This window comes from Phacochoerus africanus, chromosome 8 (assembly GCF_016906955.1).
Source record: "Phacochoerus africanus isolate WHEZ1 chromosome 8, ROS_Pafr_v1, whole genome shotgun sequence".
Lineage (NCBI taxonomy): Eukaryota > Metazoa > Chordata > Mammalia > Artiodactyla > Suidae > Phacochoerus > Phacochoerus africanus.
This window is the reverse complement of record NC_062551.1, coordinates 107,479,431-107,499,444: the sequence shown is the minus strand read 5'-3', so window position 1 is coordinate 107,499,444 and position 20,014 is coordinate 107,479,431. Positions and strand designations below refer to the sequence as shown.

The following is a 20,014-nucleotide window of genomic DNA, read 5'->3' as shown; positions in this document are numbered from 1 at the left end:
CATAACTCTCAATTAGGGAGAAGGAAGAAGACATAATATTTGAAGACCTAGTAGCTGATGGTTTTAAAGATATGATTAAAGATGGGATTCAATAGATCCTATAATGCATACTAAGCAGATTTTTTTCCTTAAAACCTACTGAAATTGTACTAAAACTATAAAATATCAAGAAAAAAATCTTAATAGTAGCCAGAAAAAAAATAACTGTTACCCTGTAAAATAGCCTTACAAAAATAAGAGTTAAAAACATTGAGGATAAAAAACCGACAGTTTAGGAGTTCCTATTGTGGTGCAGTGGAAACGAATCCAACTAGGAACCATGAAGCTGTGGGTTTGATTCCTGGCCTTGCTCAGTGGGCTAAGGATCTGATGTTGCCGTGTGCTGTGGTGTAGATCGCAGACACGGCTTGGATCTGGCGTTGCTGTGGCTCTGGCATAGGCCGGCGGCTGCAGCTCTGATTAGACACCTAGCCTGGGAGCCTCCATATGCCGTGGGTGCGGCCCTAAAAAGACAAAAACAAACAAAAAACCTGACAGTTTAGAACCAACAAATAACCCTCTAAAGGAAATTCTAAAGAATGAATATCAGAAAAGATAATAATCCCAGATACAAAGTGAGATGCAGAAAGCAATAAGAAGCAAAGACACTGATAAACACGTAGGTAAATCTTTTAAAAACTGAACAAGGTAATTTTTTACAGCCAATGGAAGTTCCCAGGCTAGGGGTCCAATTGGAGATGCAGATGCCAGACTATGCCACTGCAACACCAGATCTAAGCCACATATGTGACCTACACTGCAGCTCACAGCAACACCGGATCCTTAGCCCACTGAGCAGGGCCAGGATTGAACCCACATTCTCATGGCTACTAGTTAGGTTCTTAATCCGCTGATCCACAATGGGAACTCTGAATAGGGTAAATTTTTTAAAAGTTTCTAAATTGCAGAGCTACCAAACACAACAACAAAAACCCAAAACAAACCAAAAATGAAATACTGGGCATAAACAGCATGTAAGCAAAGATGGAGATGATCGAAGTGAAAGTGTTTTAAAGTTGTATTATTCAGAAATAATTTATATTTTAGGAAGCATGTTAAAACTTCAAGGTTGTTCAGAAAGAACAGAAATAGAGTTGGAGTTTCCTGGTTGCCTAGAGGTTAAGTATCCAGCATTGACACTGATGCAGCTCAGGTTACTAGGGTGGTGCAGGTTTGATACCTGGCTGGGGAACTTCCACATGCCACATATGTGGCCAAAAAAAATATTGAGTTTAAAAAAAAAGCCATAAAAGATAAAATAAAAATGAAATAAGAAGAGAAACAATATCCTCAAAACATATTAACAGGGAAAAATAAAAACAAAAAAGAAAGAAAAGGTAGGACAAGAAGAAAGTAGCAACAATATATAGAAACACCAAAAATTCATAAACATGAAGACTTTAGTATTTTTATTCATATTATAACTCTGTTCAGGATTTGACCTTGATGATTTTCCTGTTGCTCATTTTAATGTAAAATTAGTTTTATTGACCTTTTCAGTAATTTCATTGGGGGTATTGTTAGAGGAATTATTTTGAGACTACTGTGCTTGTAACATGAGATTGACAAAGAAAGTAGTCAGGGGATATTTTAATTCTATCATCCCAAATTATTGAGAATAACAATTCTTAGTGTAGAAGAAAGGAGATATTGATGTTATTAGAGAAGAGGTTACAAAAAGCTCTACAATCGTGAATTTGAACTTTCAACATGAACTCATGAAGTGTTTTATCTATCTGAAAATTAGACAAAGGATATTCAAACCATTCACCGAAAGAAATGCAAACTGAAGATTATGTGAAAAGATACTTGGCCTCAATAGTAGTGAAGAGAATGCTAATTTTAAAAAGGTAGCATTCTTTACCCTCTGAATTAGATACTGTCAATTAATATATTTTTGTCCAAAACTAAAGAGGACATAGGGATGGACATTCTCAAACACTCAAACAAAAAATTGAGCTGTTCATCAATGAAAATGGGTAAATAAATGACATCTACAGAACGCAGCCCTGAAAAAAATGCTGTCTTACTCCTTAACACCTGGGTTTTTTGTTTGTTGAGTTTTTGGCTATTTTTTGGCTTGGTTAAAATTGCTAGAAACATGACAATTAGATGTATAGACATTATTAGAGATTACTTCAAGTGCATATAATTATGGATATCAACTGTGTCTACTGAAGGGTAACAGTTTTCTATTCATTGATTATATTCTTATATTCCTAAACACATGCATTCATTCATACATATAAACTATAGATCTAAATATGTAAACATGTAAAGACTTACATAGTCTAAAATAAAATAACACATGTCTGAATAAGAAGTCATTATGACATGATCTCATTAAAATTTAAAAGAGAAAAGAGGAGAGGGGGTAAAATGAGGGCCATAGGCAGACAGACAGATAAACCTGGACCTGGAAAGGTATTTATTAGATTGCTAATAGTAGTTACCTCTGGGAGCAGAATAAGACTATGTTCTTTCTATCTCTTTTTAAAATAATGAGCATATGTTCATATATTCTTGCACGAGTAACCAGAGGACAGCAATATAATAGAAAAAAATACAATTAAATGGAATTAGTTTTGAAAAGAGGATAAATGTAAGAAAATTCTACATCAAATGGGAAGAAGACTGAACTGAAAATGGCATACTTGTAATAATATGTCCAAAAATATTAGTAACAATCTAAAAAAGTAAACACTTTTTTTGGTAGAACACTAAATCATCTGCTTTGTATTTAACTTATACCAAATATAAATAGTCAAATTACATGAAATAAACATAAAACTAGAGGCAAATATGGACATATCCAAAGGAAATCTGCTTCTTTTATCTTTTCTCTCTTTTGTCTTATAGTTGGTGAGACTTTAAGGCCCACCTGGACAGTATTTGTACAACCTTTCTGTACTCTATTTCTTATTAAAATAAGCATAAGATTAAATCTATAAAAAGGAAGAAAAGGATGTGACTTTTTGCCTAAATAAAGAAAAATGTATGTAAACAATTTATCTGATTATAACCAATTTAACAGTAGGTTTTAATAATAGCACACTATGCTTTAAATTTTAATAAAGAAAGAAAGGAAACTCACTAAGCTCTGTGATAAGTTTAAGATTCTGCTGCCGGATATTTTCAAACTCTTGCTGTTTCTTCCGCATATGTTCTTCAGTTACTGCACAGCGATCACATAATCCTGCTCTTAATCTATGAAACAAAAGCAAAATATTTTCAGAGTAGAACTTAAATCTTCTCATCCATCTGAAATTAAAATATTTTTCAACTACTAAAAGATACTCCTTATCTTTGAATTTTAAGATTTTTATACTTTATTAATACCTAAAGAATTGGCTTGGCAAATATAAAGAAAATTAACTAGTTATTATGCCTTGACATATCCTCAAATAGGCTGAAATTATGCTACATCATTGTCTACAGACTGCAATTTTGAGTGAAGTTCTATAAAAGTCTGCCAATTTTAAACTCTATCCAAGGGAACTTACTTACTGAAGACACTGATCTTATTTTAATCTATTATAGACAAAATATAAATCCAGTCCAGTACCAACAGGCAGAACTATATACTAAGCAAGCTTGTATCTGTTTTTCTCAGCATAGCATATAACACATGATTGTTCAACAACTTCTTTAGTTGAACGAATACTACAGGTCAAAGAACACAAAGTTTAAAAAAAAGTAATGCTCTTTTCAGCATTAAAAAAAGACTCCAATGTTACTAGAAATTCAGTGTACTATTATGTAAAAAAAGGTTACAAAATAGTTTTTACTAATTATTTGTTGAGTGGTGAAGGGAAGAGGGAAATACAGATATTAACAGAGTAGGGATGGGTGATGGAGAAAAAGGCAGAAATTGTCAGATAAGACAAAAAAAAAGATCCAACTATATTCTGCCTACAATAGTAATAACTTTCAATTTGAAGATAAAAACAGGTTGAAAGCAAAAGGGTGGGAAAAGTACCATGCAAATGAAAAACAAGAGGCTGGAGCATCTATATTAATTAACATCAGACAAAACAGACATTAAGATTAAAAAGTATTACTACAGACAGTGAATTCTGTAATAATAACATGAAAAGATCTCTTATCGCTGAAAAAATGACCAGTAATGCTGACATAAAATAAGGGTACACATACACACATGTATATCAACAAACAATAAAATGTTCTCAGATACTAAGTATGTGATTATCAAAACAGCTTCAATAACAGGGTTGGAAAAGAAACATCCCAGAACGTGAAGAAAAAAACAGTAACAGAAACAAGACAAAAGATTATAAAGGATCAGTTTGTGACCAAGAAGTGCTCTAGAAAGAAAGAACCTATAAAAGTGGAGAGAGGCGATAATAGGTAAAACTGCCAGACCTAACAGATACTAGTCTTCGGGTTAATAGGCTAAGGGCCTAGCACAGTGAAGGAAAGACTCATGTACATATACACACACCTGATGATGAAATTTCAGAACAAGGATAAAAAGATCTTACATTACAGAAAGGGGGAAAAAAATCCATTACCTAAAAGGAATGAACGCTAGAATGTTAGTAGCTTCAGATGCTCACAGACAATGAGAAAATGTCTTCAAAGTTTTACAGGAAAATTATTCTGAACCTAGAATTCTGTATCTAGTCAAAATATCATATAAAGGCAAGAGTAAAATAACATTTTTCAGACATACAAAGACTCTCTGAAAAGTTACTTCCTGTGCATTTTTAAGCAGTTAGAGGGTGAGCTATTAAAAAAATGAACATTAAAAATAAAAGGAGGAGTTCCTGTCGTGGCGCAGTGGTTAACGAATCCGACTAGGAACCATGAGGTTGCGGGTTCGGTCCCTGCCCTTGCTTAGTGGGTTAACGATCCAGTGTTGCCGTGAGCTGTGGTGTAGGTTGCAGACGCGGCTCGGATCCCGTGTTGCTGTGGCTCTGGCGTAGGCCGGTGGCTATAGCTCTGATTCGACCCCTAGCCTGGGAACCTCCATATGCCGCGGGAGCAGCCCAAGAAATAGCAAAAAGACAATCAATCAATCAATCAATCAATAAATGGAAAAACAGGCCCCAATTTTTCCAACCATGTACACCAGTATATCTTCAAGGTCTAAAACAGTGCCTGGCAGAAGACATGAGCTCCATAAATATTTGTTTACTAACATGAATTGAAAGAAATAATGGAATTAATGTAGGGATCCAGTGAAGAGAAATTCCAAAACTGCAGTTGTAGGATAACCTAGAAAGTAAATGGTCCAAATTAGTACTGAAAATTTTTTCAGTCCAAGAAGTATGTCTTTAAGAAAAAGAACAACAGGAGTTCCCAGTGTGGCTCAGTGGGTTAAGTACCCTAGCCTGAGAACTTCCATATGACTCAGGTGTGCCTGTAAAAAGAAAAAAAAAAAAGAAAAAGATCATAATCAATGAACAGGAATAACAGGCCTTAAATAATATTAATGACACAATGATGAAAACATTTTTCTTATCTTGATAAGAGAAAAAGGTAATGAGAAATTCTAGGAAAAACAAAGCAAACTTGTCTTTGTCATAATATAATTATAGGGTGATTTGAGTAACTACTTTGGGACAGAGGAGAAAAGAATCAATTTGACCTGGACATTAGGAACACTGTCCTTGAGTGGCGCAGAGGTCATGCAAGTGGATCTGCAGAGATGGAAATGAATCCTGGCTCAGGAGTGAATAGTCAATAAATAAACACTGTTCACTATTTTCCAACTTCTACATCGACTAACGTATAAACAAATTACAGGAGACTGAAGTCTGGTAATAGAAAATAATATAGTTATTACGAACTTTGTCAATAGTTCAGCTGACACAAGGCAGAAGTAGCAAGAGAGGAGGAGTGATGAAGGTAAAGGTCAAAGCATCAATATCCTCCTGTAACACAGAGGTGAGTTCAGGGAGGCTGCTTAGACATCTCTCTCTAATGGAATTCCTCTGTGGCTCAGTGGGTTAAGGAGCTGCTGTTGTCACTGCTGTGGCTCAGGTTTGATCCTTGGACTGGGAACTTCCACATGCCATGGGCGTGGGCAAAAATAGATTTACTTATGTAAACATGAATATCTGCATAAATATATGTATTAAGGTTCAAAAGTAAAATAGAAGAACTAAAATAACTTCAAAAATAGATAAGGGAGGGAAAAATAGTATCCTCTTCTTCATAGCAAGAGGTAAACAGATATTGTCTCAAGTTGATAAATCAAGTGTAAAAGCGAAAATAACATCATTTAGACCTTTGAAGAATTAAAAACTGGGACAGGCAGGGGTAGGCAAGAGTGGAACAGGAAACTATTATTTTATGATAACTATACAACTTGATAATGTACATGTATTTACTTGCTAAATAGTACATTATATTCCTTTTCATCACAGCATTTTAAAAGAAATAAATTCTAGTAAACTTTGCATAAAATTTTTGAAAATTAAGGTGCTAAGGACATAAATCTTATCTTTCTGCTACAATACTTCATATTTTCAGATTTTCAAACATTTCTAAAGGTAGTAGTAAAGTCTTTTTATGTCTTTAAAATCCCAAAGGAAGTAAGAATAAAGTTGTTTCTAAACTATTCCAAAACAAGACACTGTTAAACTGTTATAACAAGAAATAACGTATAACTATTTGTATAAAATATTTGACATTTCATATTTACATTTCTCTTTTAAGATCTATTCAAATTAACAGCTTGGGGACCACACAATAAACATTCAAATAGTGGACCTGACTGTAGTAAAAAATTTATACACAGAACTTTTAAGCTATAGATGAAACCAAAAGAGACATTGAAAGGTCACTGAAAAATACTGAAGGAGTTAAATGGCATTAAGCAATTCTAATGAACTATTTAAATGTCACTCTACCAGTCTGTTATTAAAAACTGAACAACTTGTTTTCGAGAAATCAACTCTGATATATTAAAATACCATAAGATATCATGGAAAAGAACCTCTTGAAATCCTTAGTTTCTTAAGTTTAAAAATGCTACTGGTATAGACAATTATAAAATGAAGTGATATTCTTAGCTCATTTACTCTAATTTTCTCCAGTTAACTGCACTCTTGATAACACTATCTGTTTAAAAAAGTCAACTCTTGATTGCTCACTGATCCTAGCTTAAATTTAAATGGATATGAGAAAATATGCTAGCTCCTATTTCCATCAACAGGGTTCTACTACTTTCCTCCAGCCCATCTTCCACTGCTGCTGTCAAAGAAAGAAAAAACAGTCTCAGTTTCATAGGAAAATGCAATTTCAGTAGCTATAAACAGGTAAAAGGGAAAGAAGAGTAATTCCACTTGCAAGAGCAGAAAGTATCATGCATTTTGAGTTATATTCCAGCTTTTTCACAGAGATGAAGAAATAAAAGCTTTCATTTTGCAATTAAAACTTACCATATTAACATGCTGGTAAGTGTGCTCAATTGCTTGCCATACCCTAAAAAGATTGCCCCACATTTACTAATTTTCATTCAAAAGGTTTTCATTACACACCTACAAGGAGTACTGCAGGTACTAAAATACAACAATGGAGAAGACACTGTTGCTTCTTTTATTTATTTGTTTGCTTATTTTTTAGGACCCCAAGTGTAGCTTATGGTAGTTTCCAGGCTAGGGGTCAAATCGGAGCTGCAACTGCCAGCCTATGCCACAGCCACAGCAACGCCAAATCCGAGCCTCACCTTCAACCTATACCACAGCTCGTGGCAATGCCAGCTCCTTAACCCACTGAGTGGGGTCAAGGATCAAATGCACGTCCTCATGGATGCTAGTCAGGTTTGTTTCCACTGAGCCACAATGGGAACTCCCTGTCACTTCTTTTAGAGAGTTTACAGTCTACTAGAAAGACAGCTAATAAAGTAATTACAATAAAGTATGATTCACATCATTAAAGTGGAAACAGAGGATACTATGAAAGCACACAGCAGAAGGAAACCTAATCTAGGAAGTCAGGGAACATCTCCTGAAGATATACATTAAATTCAAATCTCTGAGAAAGAGTTAGCTAGACAAAAGACATTTGGTCCAGTACTGAAAAACAGAGAACCATAAATTCTCTGATTAGGAGTACTAATTACCCCTTTTAACAACAGCTGAAACAACTTTCCTATCACTGCCAAATATACTTTTAAAGAAGCTAAAATCTATCAGACAACTATGGATTAACTGCTTTATTCAGACTTTTAAAAAAATGCCTTCTATCTCTTTCTTCAGGACAACGACTGTCTCTTAGATTAAGTGAAAATATTTTGGTTCTTTGGAGCAAAGTGTGTAAATGTAATAACAGTAGTAGTAAAACATAAACAAGCCACATAAAATTATAATTTTTTATTATATAATTAACCTTTAAAGGATAATTCCTTTCCTCTAAACATCTCTTGATGTTTTCACAATATTAGCATAAGAAATAAGAATGTTTCATCTTGTGAAGAGTAAACAGCAAGTTTCAGGATTACCACTTAGAAATTTTAACAAAATATATGTTGCTTTTAAAAGGTCTCGGCACAACATTATTTTTTATAGATCTTTAAACCTTGCTCTCAATTATTATTCTCACATATGACATAAAATTAAAATTTTAAGGCAGAACTTTACCATTTGCTACCTACTTTGACATTTAAAGGTAGTATTTAAAGGAAAAATAACTAAACCAAAAAAAAAAACTTCCAAGAAAACAAGACTAGATAATAGGCAATGTTGAAGATTTAATATTTCAGAGCACTTCAGAACGTTTTTTAGTAACTTTAGATCAAGCATAAATACTTTGATATAATCAGTTAAGTTGTAATTCATTCACACAACATTTTATAAAATTAAGACAACACACAGACGAGGCATCATCAAAGAGTAGAAACTGGGGTGTTTGAGGGGTCAAATTTAACTTAATTATCCATTTAACTATGTGATCTTGGGAAGGTTTCTTAACTCTTTGCCAGCAGTTTCCTCATTTGTAAAATGGATTTACCATCTACTTCACAGTGTTAAAGTGAAGATTAAGTGCTAGATGCCTGGGTATAAAGTGTGAGTCCTCAAGCCTATCAGATCCTACATTAAAAAAAATAATGTTCTGATCTAGATCATTTTTCATTTTATTAAATGAAGCTTCATACAATGAGGGACAAATCTTAATCTCAGAAGGAAATTTCAGATATGAAGGAGAGAAAAAGGGTGTGTATGAAGTGTGTAAAAAGTGCGAGTAAAAAAAAAAAAGAAATGAGCTACACTCCTTACCTTACCCCCCAAATTAAAACCATGTAATGAATTATAGGCCACATACTTAAAAATGTAAAGGTGGACATCTAATATTCATGGATGCAATTAAATGGAATCTGTAAGCCTACAATGGGGAACATTTAAAAAATTTTTTAAAATTAATCTGAAATACTCTTAATGGAAATTATCAATTCATATGTGTTAATACAATAATTCATAATTTTTCAGCCAATATCCACAAAGGTCCATTTCGTAAAAAATCTATTTTCAAGAAGAGGAAATACAGAAAAAATTCCGAAAAATATTTCTGTATCTAGTCATAATCTTCCAGTTTTTCTCTGTAATCAATGAAAAACTGAATAAAGGGCAAGAGAACACTTAGGCTGGGAAACAGCAGGGAAGTGTGGCACTGACATGAAATAAGTGACCACAGATGATAAATAGAAAAGAATCTAGTTTTAAAAAACTGCAGAATAAAAAAAGGATAATTTTAACAATTAAATATATTAACTGAATAAAAGAGAGCAATTTAGAAAATACTTCCATGGGAAGGGTAGGGGCACTCATTCACTGACATTTCTTCTCAGGATGAGCCTGGAGAAGAAAAACTCACTTAAGAAGCATAGGATGTAAAGAATAACAGAACAGCCAAAACTTTAAATCATAAAGTGAAGAAATGTTCTGCAGATACTAGAAAGGAGGGTCTTCAAGAGCTAAGATGAAGAACACTGTCTCTTGGGGATGAAATGGCCAGCCAACCGTATTAAGCTAATCAATTCATGTAAAACATAATGTAAACTTTACCTTGCGATTTTTTTCAGTGTATTAACTTTGAGTCCTAAACTTGTTAATGATCAACTAAACTTTCAGAGTGCTAGAAATAAGTACAATCATACAATCAGTCTTTGGGTGTGGCAACCTTGAAAAAGTATCTTCTATTGAGGCAGTAAAATCACTGGCTCCAGCTGTTGTGCTCTGAAATCCTCCACCTATTCACACAGGTGAATATACCAGGCATACCAGTCAAAAGCCAGCCAATGAATGAATAGAACAGGGATACTAAGGCTCCAGAACCCCCAATTAGCCTTGACAAAGCTTTCTTAAAACTGCAATGCAGTCTAAGACCTTCCATTTTCCCCTTTTTCAAAAGGGTTAGATACCTGGAGATCTCATAGCTCTCCCGCCTCCTCCAGCTCTCCTTCCTCATTTACCTTAGAGGTGTTGCCTCCCCCTCCCCTCCTCAAGCTCTTGAGTCTAATGTCATCTTGATGTTTCTTTCTCAGAGAACTCAGACTAACACATTTAGTTACTAATACCAACCTTAACATTTTCTATACTTAGGAATCACTTAACAGAAAAAAAAGAATTTCTCATTTCTTGCCATTACTATCATTATTACAAGGAAAGAAGAACTTGATTGTGTGTACAAAGTGTTGAAGCAGTGAAGATGAGAGGAAAAATATGATGAAGTAAGAGAAGGAAGTGCTTCAAACCCTGGAGAGTTGAAAGGATATGGTCTCCACCCTCTTCCCCCAATCCTCTACTGCATATCCAGAGAAAACAGAAGGAAATCCGTCACCACACTAAAGAGAGAGTAACTGATCCTGGTCTGGGGAAGAATAAGAGGGATAGATAGATGGCTTTTTAGCTTCCAGATATCTCAGCTGGAGAGAGACTAGTCCGGCTGTGTGTACAGACTGGAGTGCTAAAGACAGGAAATGACTATGAAGTCACAAATTAGGAGGGACAGTTTAAGTCTTTTTAAACTCCCATTATGCACTTTTACTTCCATTATCTCATTTAATCTTCAAAATATCCCTGTGAAGAAGGTACTGTTAGTATCATGCCATATGTTTTTGGCTTTTCTCCTACTCTGATAATTTCTTCCTCAATCTTCTTTGTTGGCTGGGTCCTTAATTCTCATTAAACCTTAATATGCCCAAGGATTCAACCCTGAGCCCTCTTCCATTCTTTCCCTATATTTTTGAGAATGTTTTTTAAATGCCATTTATATGCAGTTGATGATTTTCAAATTTGCTTCTCTAGCTCTAATCTCTCCAGTTAGTTTCAGACTCACACATACAACTACTTACTCAGCATCTCCATTTGGATTTAATACATGCTATTAGCGCTTCCTTCTATCACTTTGGCATTCCCCTGCTTAAACCCTCCAATGGCTTCCCACTGCAATTAAAATCCAAACTTAGGTCCCTACAAAACCTAGTAGGTTCCCACCTTTCTAATATTATCATTCATCCTCTTACTCATTGAATTAGAACCACAGTGGATGTCTTATTCTTCAAATATTTCAAAATTTATTTCCACCCTAGGCTTTTGCATTTCTTTGTTCTCACCTCTAGTTCTTCAAGTGACTGGCTTTTGCTGCATCATTCAGTTCTTGGTTTGAATGGTACCTCCTCAGAAAGGTCATCCCTGATATCCACCAGTAGCCCATCATTTCCCAATGCTTGTGGTCATTCAGTTACATCATTCAATGTTATTTCACTTTCAGCACTTACAATATGAAAAGATCTTATTTGTAGGCCCACTCCCAACCTCTGAAAATTAAATATCAGCTCCATGGCATCCTAGGGATAGTATTATTCCCAGCCTCTAGAGCAACACCGAAAACACAGTAAGAGCTCAACTATTTATTGCTGAACTTAAGGATACAGTATGAAACTAGAATTCAAATTCATAACTATAATTCCAACAATAGGCTGCCTAATCCCGTAAATGTACATCCACTGAGATAGTGGTTGTGGAAGAAAAAGAGTCTTCAACTTCAGTTTGCATACATGCAGAATATTAAAGGCACAGTGGCAAATTCAAACCACTAGCCCTTCTGCACATATATATAAATGGTCATAAAGGAAAAATATTAACTATAAAGAAAGCAAGAAGCATTGTTTCTTATAAGTAGTTCATGATCTTGAATAGCCTTATAGTTCAGACAAGGGAATACAGCAAAATCTCAAAGCCTTTTCTAATGTAGCGTCAAACTCACAGGAGTGGGAAAGAAAAAAGTCTGTATGTGGAGGTGAAGTAATTACCTTGGGAATGCTCAGTAAAAAGAATCCCGGAAATGCCTGAAAGTGGAGAAATATGCAAGGAAGAAAGAAGGATGGCAGGAGAAAGAAAAAAAGACAGGAATAGAATTTGAAGCAGTTTCCATCTACTTAGAAGTAAAAATGTAATTAAAACATCAAATGTATTAGAACATTGCTACTCTTAAGCTTGTCCTACATCACACATCAGATAAGGAAACATCATTTAAAGGGTAAATAGATGTGACTGCTATAATTAATGAAAAAACAAACTTGCAAGAGTATATCCTTAATTTCGTATTTATCCAAAGTTGACATAAGGTTAAAAAAAAAGATCACCTTAAGTCTCAGAACCAATTATAACTGAAAACCAATATAAACTCTATTTAGAGGGAAATCACCTCTTACTCAAGAAGACCTGAAAACCAGACTCACCGATCTTCTAAAACTTTAATGGTTTCATGAAGGACTTTTTGTTGCTCTCTCAGCTGTTGATTTTTGGTGAAGAATTCTTCCAGTCTCTGTGCATCTCTAAAAGTCAAGAAACAAGGTTTTTCTTTTTAGGGAGAAATACTCTAACAAAATTATTCTGTCATGAAGAACTTCAAAATATGATCTCACCACTTACATATTATGAATGTGTTGTATCAAAACAACTTAAAAGGTGAGGTCTGAATATCTTGTTAATCAGAATTCAAATTACACTAGAATTTGCTCTGCAGTATGTTTATGCCCCACGGAAATACCATTCTAAGCACCAGGCATTCATTATACGACACTGGCACACAGATGAAGGAGTGAATTCTGATGCCACCACTGGCCCAACATGGTCTAAAATGTACATTAACAACAACAACAAAAAAAAAGACAAGAAAAAAAGAAAATAAAATAAAAAGGGAGTTCCCGTCGTGGCGCAGTGGTTAACGAATCCGACTAGGAGCCATGAGGTTGCGGGTTCGGACCCTGCCCTTGCTCAGTGGGTTAATGATCCGGCGTTGCCGTGAGCTGTGGTGTAGGTTGCAGACACGGCTCGGATCCCGCGTTGCTGTGGCTCTGACGTTGGCCGGTGGCTACAGCTCTGATTCGACCCCTAGCCTGGGAACCTCCATATGCCGCGGGAGTGGCCCAAGAAATAGCAACAACAACAAAAAAGACAAAAAAAAAAAGAGAAAAAAAAGAAAAAAAAATGTACATTTATGGTTTCTAAAATTATTTTGTCTGTATTTGTTAATGTAAATAACAAATAACACTACTCATATCATCTCTACTCCAACTATGAGGGATTTATACTTTCTATTTTACTACTTTTTGTGTTGCTCACTTGGTATTACTTTTAAGTCAGGGCTTACTGTGAGGCAGAAATACACAAACTGCATATCCTGATGCCTAGGTTTGAATCTCAGCTGTAAGGTACCGGCTGTGTGAGTTGGTACAGTAACCTAAACTCTGTGCCTCAAAAAATGTGGATAATATATTAGAATCTGCCTCATAAGGCATATATAAGGACTAAGTACTAACAAATATATAGCATGCAGAACAGTGCTGGCACATTTTAAGTTCTATTTATAAGTATTTACCATTATGATTTTAGTCAGGAAAAAAACAGACATCTAAATTTTTCTTCTAGTATATTACCTGGTTATTTCCCAAGGTTGTGTCATATTTTACCCCTCCATCATTATATTTAAAAAAAAATCACATATAAGGTATGTGTATAATTTAATTCTATGAAAACCTGTTAGAAATTGAATAGGGATTTTCTGTGTGATTTGGAAGCTAAAAATATAGGATAACACCATGGTTCAAACACCTTCCCAAAACCCACTGAAGGGTCTTGAATATCAAATCAAATAAAGGTGACAAATCAGCTTACCACAAAAAGGATATGTTCAAATTATTGTCAAAATTGCTAAAACGTAGAATGTAACATCACTGGCAACAAACAGATATGCAAAACAACTAATTCAAAATGTCAGATACGCAATATGAGCATACTTGTTAAACACTGGTTGAATATTTGATACTGAATGAAAAACGAATACATCTAAAAGTAGCATCCGGAGTTCCCGTCGTGGCGCAGTGGTTAACGAATCCAACTAGGAACCATGAGGTTGCGGGTTCGGTCCCTACCCTTGCTCAGTGGGTTAACGATCCGGCGTTGCCGTGAGCTGTGGTGTAGGTTGCAGACGCGGCTCGGATCCCGCGTTGCTGTGGCTCTGGCGTAGGCCGGTGGCTACAGCTCCGATTCGACCCCTAGCCTGGGAACCTCCATATGCCGCGGGAGCGGCCCAAGAAATAGCAACAACAACAACAAAAAAGACAAAAGCCAAAATAAATAAATAAATAAATAAATAAAAGTAGCATCCTGTGATACAATAAATATTGGTCTGGTAGCATGTATAGATATACAAAATTTTGGAGGCTTGTCTCTCTGAGCTTATCTATGTCTATCTGCATGTATCCTGCTTTTCTAAGAAACACTTTGCTTTCCTCTTTGAAATAAAAAGGGGGGTGGTGGAATTCCTTGGTGGCCTGGTGGTTAAGGATCTAGCATTGTCATTGTTGTGGCTAAGGTTTGATCCCTGGATTGGGAACTTCCACATGCCCAAGGCATGGCCAAAAACAAAGTAAATATTTAATTCAAAAGCAGCAGCAGGTTTTCACTGATCCTATTTTAGGAGTATTCAACAGTCAACATTTACAACATTACAAAATGTATAATTTTGTACATAAATTTGTTTCAAGAGAAGCATTAGCCACATGCAGAGACAAGGATCATCAAAACACAGGTCTGAAAGAGATAGACAAATATAGTAATTGATTCAATCCCTAAGGAATGAAACATCTTACAAATAAATGTATTCTAACAATATGGAGACTAGACATTCTGTTACTATACCCTATCTATTGTAAAATATACTGGAAAAGGGGTTTATGGTAATATAGGCAATTCCAAGTTCTGGTCCCAAAATGCAATGACCTATCCTACTATAAAATAAAGCATCTCTTTACTCAGGGCTTAGTCAGGGAATTTACTTACCTATGCTTCTAAAATGTATAACCCCAAGCTACCTAAGGCAAGCAGGTACAGAGTAATTATAATATATATTAAAAGGCTACTAAGAGGAACAAATGACTCTGTGAACTACACAGTGAAGTAAAGCATTATTATCACCTACTGAATAACCCAGCTGTGTTTCTATTCTTTAAGATTCAGAAATGTTGTAAGTGATTTTTGAGAAAGCAATATTCAATAGGCTGTTTGGTCAGAGGTGTGGAGAAATATATTTTGTACAAAAAATCTGTTATAAAAAGTACATTTATTATAAGCAAATCTAGATTATTTCTAATTGTATCTAATCATTCAATCTGCAGGGAAATGATTCTGATTCTAGCTAAAGGAAAATATTTTATAGCTATAACCTATCACTTAAAATAGTAATATTTTATAAAATAAAATTAGTAGGTCTACAAGAAGAATCCATTTTTAATAAAAATTCCTTCACATACATTTAGAGAACATAGTTTAAAATGCATAATCAAAGAGCAAACACAATGTTTCTCAAAAGTGACCAACATTTTGACCCTAAAGGATGTCATTCTAATCAATGGTTGTTAATCTAGCATCTACAAGGCCATTAACTTCCAACACTGAACCAAGGTACAATATAAAGAGCTCACTGTCTAACTACTGATCAACTCCAAAATATTACACTTGCGGTATTAGAAAAGATCAGATGGAAAAATAATTCCTATACAGTACTATTATATACAGAAGAAGAGTCCTGTAGAATAACTCCAATAAACAGTAATTAGCTATTTAGTGTGTTATGTGTTAAATCACCAAAGTCACTGATAGTATACACTCTTAATAATGCTTGTAGCAACCACCACTAGCTGGGCTATAAACAAAAATAAAGGTGGAAACAAGAGAATGAGTGTATTTCATAACTTTTAATCCCAGACCATTAAATAAAGTAAATCACCACTACAGAAAAGCCTTATTGCTATGTAAAACAAAGATATTTTCTCTTTTGATTTCAAGTGGATAGAAAAAGAAATTTTATTTACTAAGCCAAGAATGTGGTTAATCCATTTTCATCCAACCAATGCAATTTCAATATATTTATTTTTTGAATATTTTATCATACGTGAAATTTATACATCAACTTTTCTTCTGTAACTTTTCATATAAATAAACAAAATAATCCACCAAAATTAACTAAAGTAGATTAAAAGGCTAGGGAAGGGTTTGAAGCCCCTATTGCCCACAGAAACAAAGGAATATTGATTTTCTTCAATAGCCAGCAGCTGCTTGGAGATAAACTGATCTTCTTTCCAGATTCAGGAAATGAATCCTAATTTATTTATTTATTTATTTTTCTTTCTTGCCAACCTGCGACATATGGATTTTCTGGGCCAGGGATCAGATCCAAGCTGCAGTTGTGAACTAAGCCTCAGCTGTGGCAATGCTGGATCCTTAACCCACTGTGACAAGATGGGGATCATACCTTCATCCCAGCACTGCCAAGACACCACCAATCCCAATGCACCACAGCGAGAACTCCCTAATTCTTTTAAAAAAATGTTTCAACTTAGACTTAAAATTATTTATGAATATAGAACAAAGAGTAACTGTATAGCTATCATCCAACTTCTTAAAATGTTAATATCTTGCAAAACCACAATACAATTATTAAAATCAAGAAATTAACACTGAGCTCCTGCTGTGGTGTATGGGTTAAGAATCTGACTGCAGCAGCTTAGGTTGCTGTGGAGGTGTAGGTTTGATCTCTGGCCAAGTGCAGCAAGTTAAAAAGCATCCAGCATTGGTCCAACTGTGGCATAGGGCACCAGCTGGGGCTTGGACTCAATCCTTGGCTTGAGAACTTCCATATGCTGCAGATGCAGCTATTTAAAAAAAAAAAAGAGGAGTTCCCATCGTGGCACAGTGGTTAACGAATCTGACTAGGAACCATGAGGTTGTAGGTTCGATCCCTGCCCTTGCTCAGTGGGTTAAGGATCCGGTGTTGCCGTGAGCTGTGGTGCAGATACGGCTCAGATCCTGCATTGCTGTGGCTCTGATGTAGGCCATAGGCTACAGCTCTGATTGGACCCCTAGCCTGGAAACCTCCATATGCCGTGGGAGCAGCCCTAGAAAAGGCAAGAAGACCAAAAAAAAAAAAAAAAATCCTAACCGTAGCAGCTTAGAATGCTGAGAAAGCTTGAGTTCGATCCCTGGCCTGGTACAGTGGGTTAAAAGATCCAGCACTGCCACAGCTGTGGCTCAGATTCATAAAAAATAATAAAGAAATATTAAAAACATTTAAAAGAAATAAACATTGATGTAATACCATCAATTAATCTATAGACCTTATTCAAATTTGGCTAACTGTCCCTCTTAATATCATTTTTCAGTCCTGGATCCAATCTAGGACCCTATATTGCATTTAATGTCTTATCTCCTTGAATCTGGGATGATCTCTCCATCTTTGTCTTTCACAACCTTGATACCTTTGAAAAGAAATGGCCAGCTCTTTGGTTGACTCTTCTTCAGCTTGGTTTTGATGTTTCCCCATGATGAAATCTGGGCTGTGCATTTTTGTAAGAAGCTGACAGATGTGACATTATACTCTTCTTAGAGCAAGATATCAGAAGGTACATGAGGTTGACATATCTGATTACTAGTGACGTTAACTTTGATCATTTGAGATGAAGTCTGCCTGTTTCTCTGCCGTAATATTATTATATTTTTCCCCTTGTAATTAATAAGTATCTTATGGGAAGACAGTTGTATAATTTGCAAATTTTACAACTACTATTCTTCATCATACTTTTACTGCTTTTAGCCTTCATTGATGATTCTTGCCTTCAAAGTTACCGCTGTGATGTTTGCCAAATGGTGATTCTCTAACTTTTTTTTATACATTTTGTAACTGAAATTCTACTAAGAAAGAACTGTCTGTTTATTCTATGGATAGAATAATACATTACTATCATAATTTCATCATTCGGATTGTCCCAGATTTTGCCATTAGGGTTTTTTTCCCAAGTTCTCTTCTATATTTTTCTGAAATGCCCCATTACTTTTTGCGCATTTCCCTATTTTATGGCACCACATGACATTTTAGCTCATTATGTACTCTGCATACTCCCAAGCCCTGGAATCAGCCAATTCTCCAAAAAACCTTGCTTGATTCTTTTTACTGGAGAATTTTCTTTAGAAATCAAGATCTAGGAGTCCCCGTTGTGGCTTAGTGGTTAACAAACCCAACTAATATCCATGAGGACTCGGGTTTGATCCCTGGCCTCGCTCAGTCGGTTAAGGATCTGGCGTTGCTGTGTGCTGTAGTGTAGGTCGCAGATGTGGCTCAGATCCTGTGTTGCTGTGGCTCTGTGGCTCTGGCGTAGGCTGGCGGCTACAGCTCTGATTTGACCCCTAGCTGGGAACGTCCATATGTTGCCAGTGCGGCCCTAAAAGAAGAATAGACCAAAAAAAAAAAGAAAGAAAGAAATCAAGACCTAGGCTTCAGGTATATTCATTACTACCGGAAATCATTTCTAGGCTCTCTCAATGGACCAAGTCAAAGAAATACATGGATGCCCTCACACACATTAACACATATTATTTTCTATATTTACCCATCTATATATTAAAAACCATGAATTCATATAGACAACTCTGTGTAAATATATACCTATATAGTTTTATATATAATATATATAATTTCTACCTAGCACCATAGGGTTCATTCTAGCCTTCTCATTTTTCTTATTTAAACCTCTTTTCTCCTGACAGTGAGAAATCTGGCTCTCATATCAACAATATATTTACTCATTCACTCAATCCTAGAATACATATAAAGTAGCGTCAGAATCTTTATTAGTCTAAGCCAATCACATTAATTCAATTCCCTTTGCCAGTTATTGTTTAGAAACAAGCACTATCAATGAATTAGAGAAAGCCTGCTGGGGGCTGCTTCTGGCAAACTTTGGTAATTAGTAAAAAGGGACACAAAGAAGTTATGCAAGTGATAACTGGAATGATGACAGCCAGCTTGCCATATTGCAGTGATTCAAGACTAACAAAAGGATGAGCCAGAACACTAGAATCAAGAGTTCCCTGGTGGCCTGGCAGTTAAGGATTTGGCATTGTCACTGCTGTGGTTTGGGGTTGATCCTTGGCCTGGGAATGTCTCATGCCACAGGTGTGGCCAAAAAAAAAAAAAAAAATCATAAAATTATTCCAAGAAAACATTTTTTGAAAAAATTTTTTTTTCTTCTTTTTAGGGCCAACCACAGCATATGGAAGTTCCCAGGCTAGGGGCTGAATTAGAGCTGCAGTTACCAGCCTATGCCACAGCCACAGCAACACAGGATGCAATCCAAGCCACGTCTGTGACCTACACCACGGCTCGCGGCAACGCTGGATCTTTAACCCACTGAGTAAGGCCAGGGGTCAAACCTGCATCCTAATGAATACTAGTTGGATTTGTTTCCACTGTACCACAATGGGAACTTCCTGTTTTAGAAATTTATGATTTCATATTTCTTTAAGTCATCTTCCAAACATGACTTTCTAGTTATAAGAGAAAACTTCACCATTTCCATTTTCAGATTATTATTATTTTTTTGGCCACACTCAAAGCATATGGAAGTTTCCAGGCCAGGGATCAAATCTGAGCCACGGCTGCGACAACA

General features: G+C 35.5%; 1 protein-coding gene across 5 annotated transcripts in view; it reads right to left on the bottom strand.

Annotated features, from left to right (window-relative positions):
- Positions 1-20,014, bottom strand: part of RBBP8 (RB binding protein 8, endonuclease) — a 90,969-nt gene that overhangs the window by 42,575 nt on the left and 28,380 nt on the right. For all 5 annotated transcript variants that reach the window (XM_047793912.1, XM_047793909.1, XM_047793914.1 and 2 more), the window contains exons 4-5: positions 12,749-12,844; positions 3,134-3,246 (exon numbers count right to left, since the gene is read on the bottom strand). In XM_047793912.1, the coding sequence (XP_047649868.1) occupies positions 3,134-3,246; positions 12,749-12,844 (209 nt within the window). The remainder of the gene's footprint in view (positions 1-3,133; positions 3,247-12,748; positions 12,845-20,014) is intronic.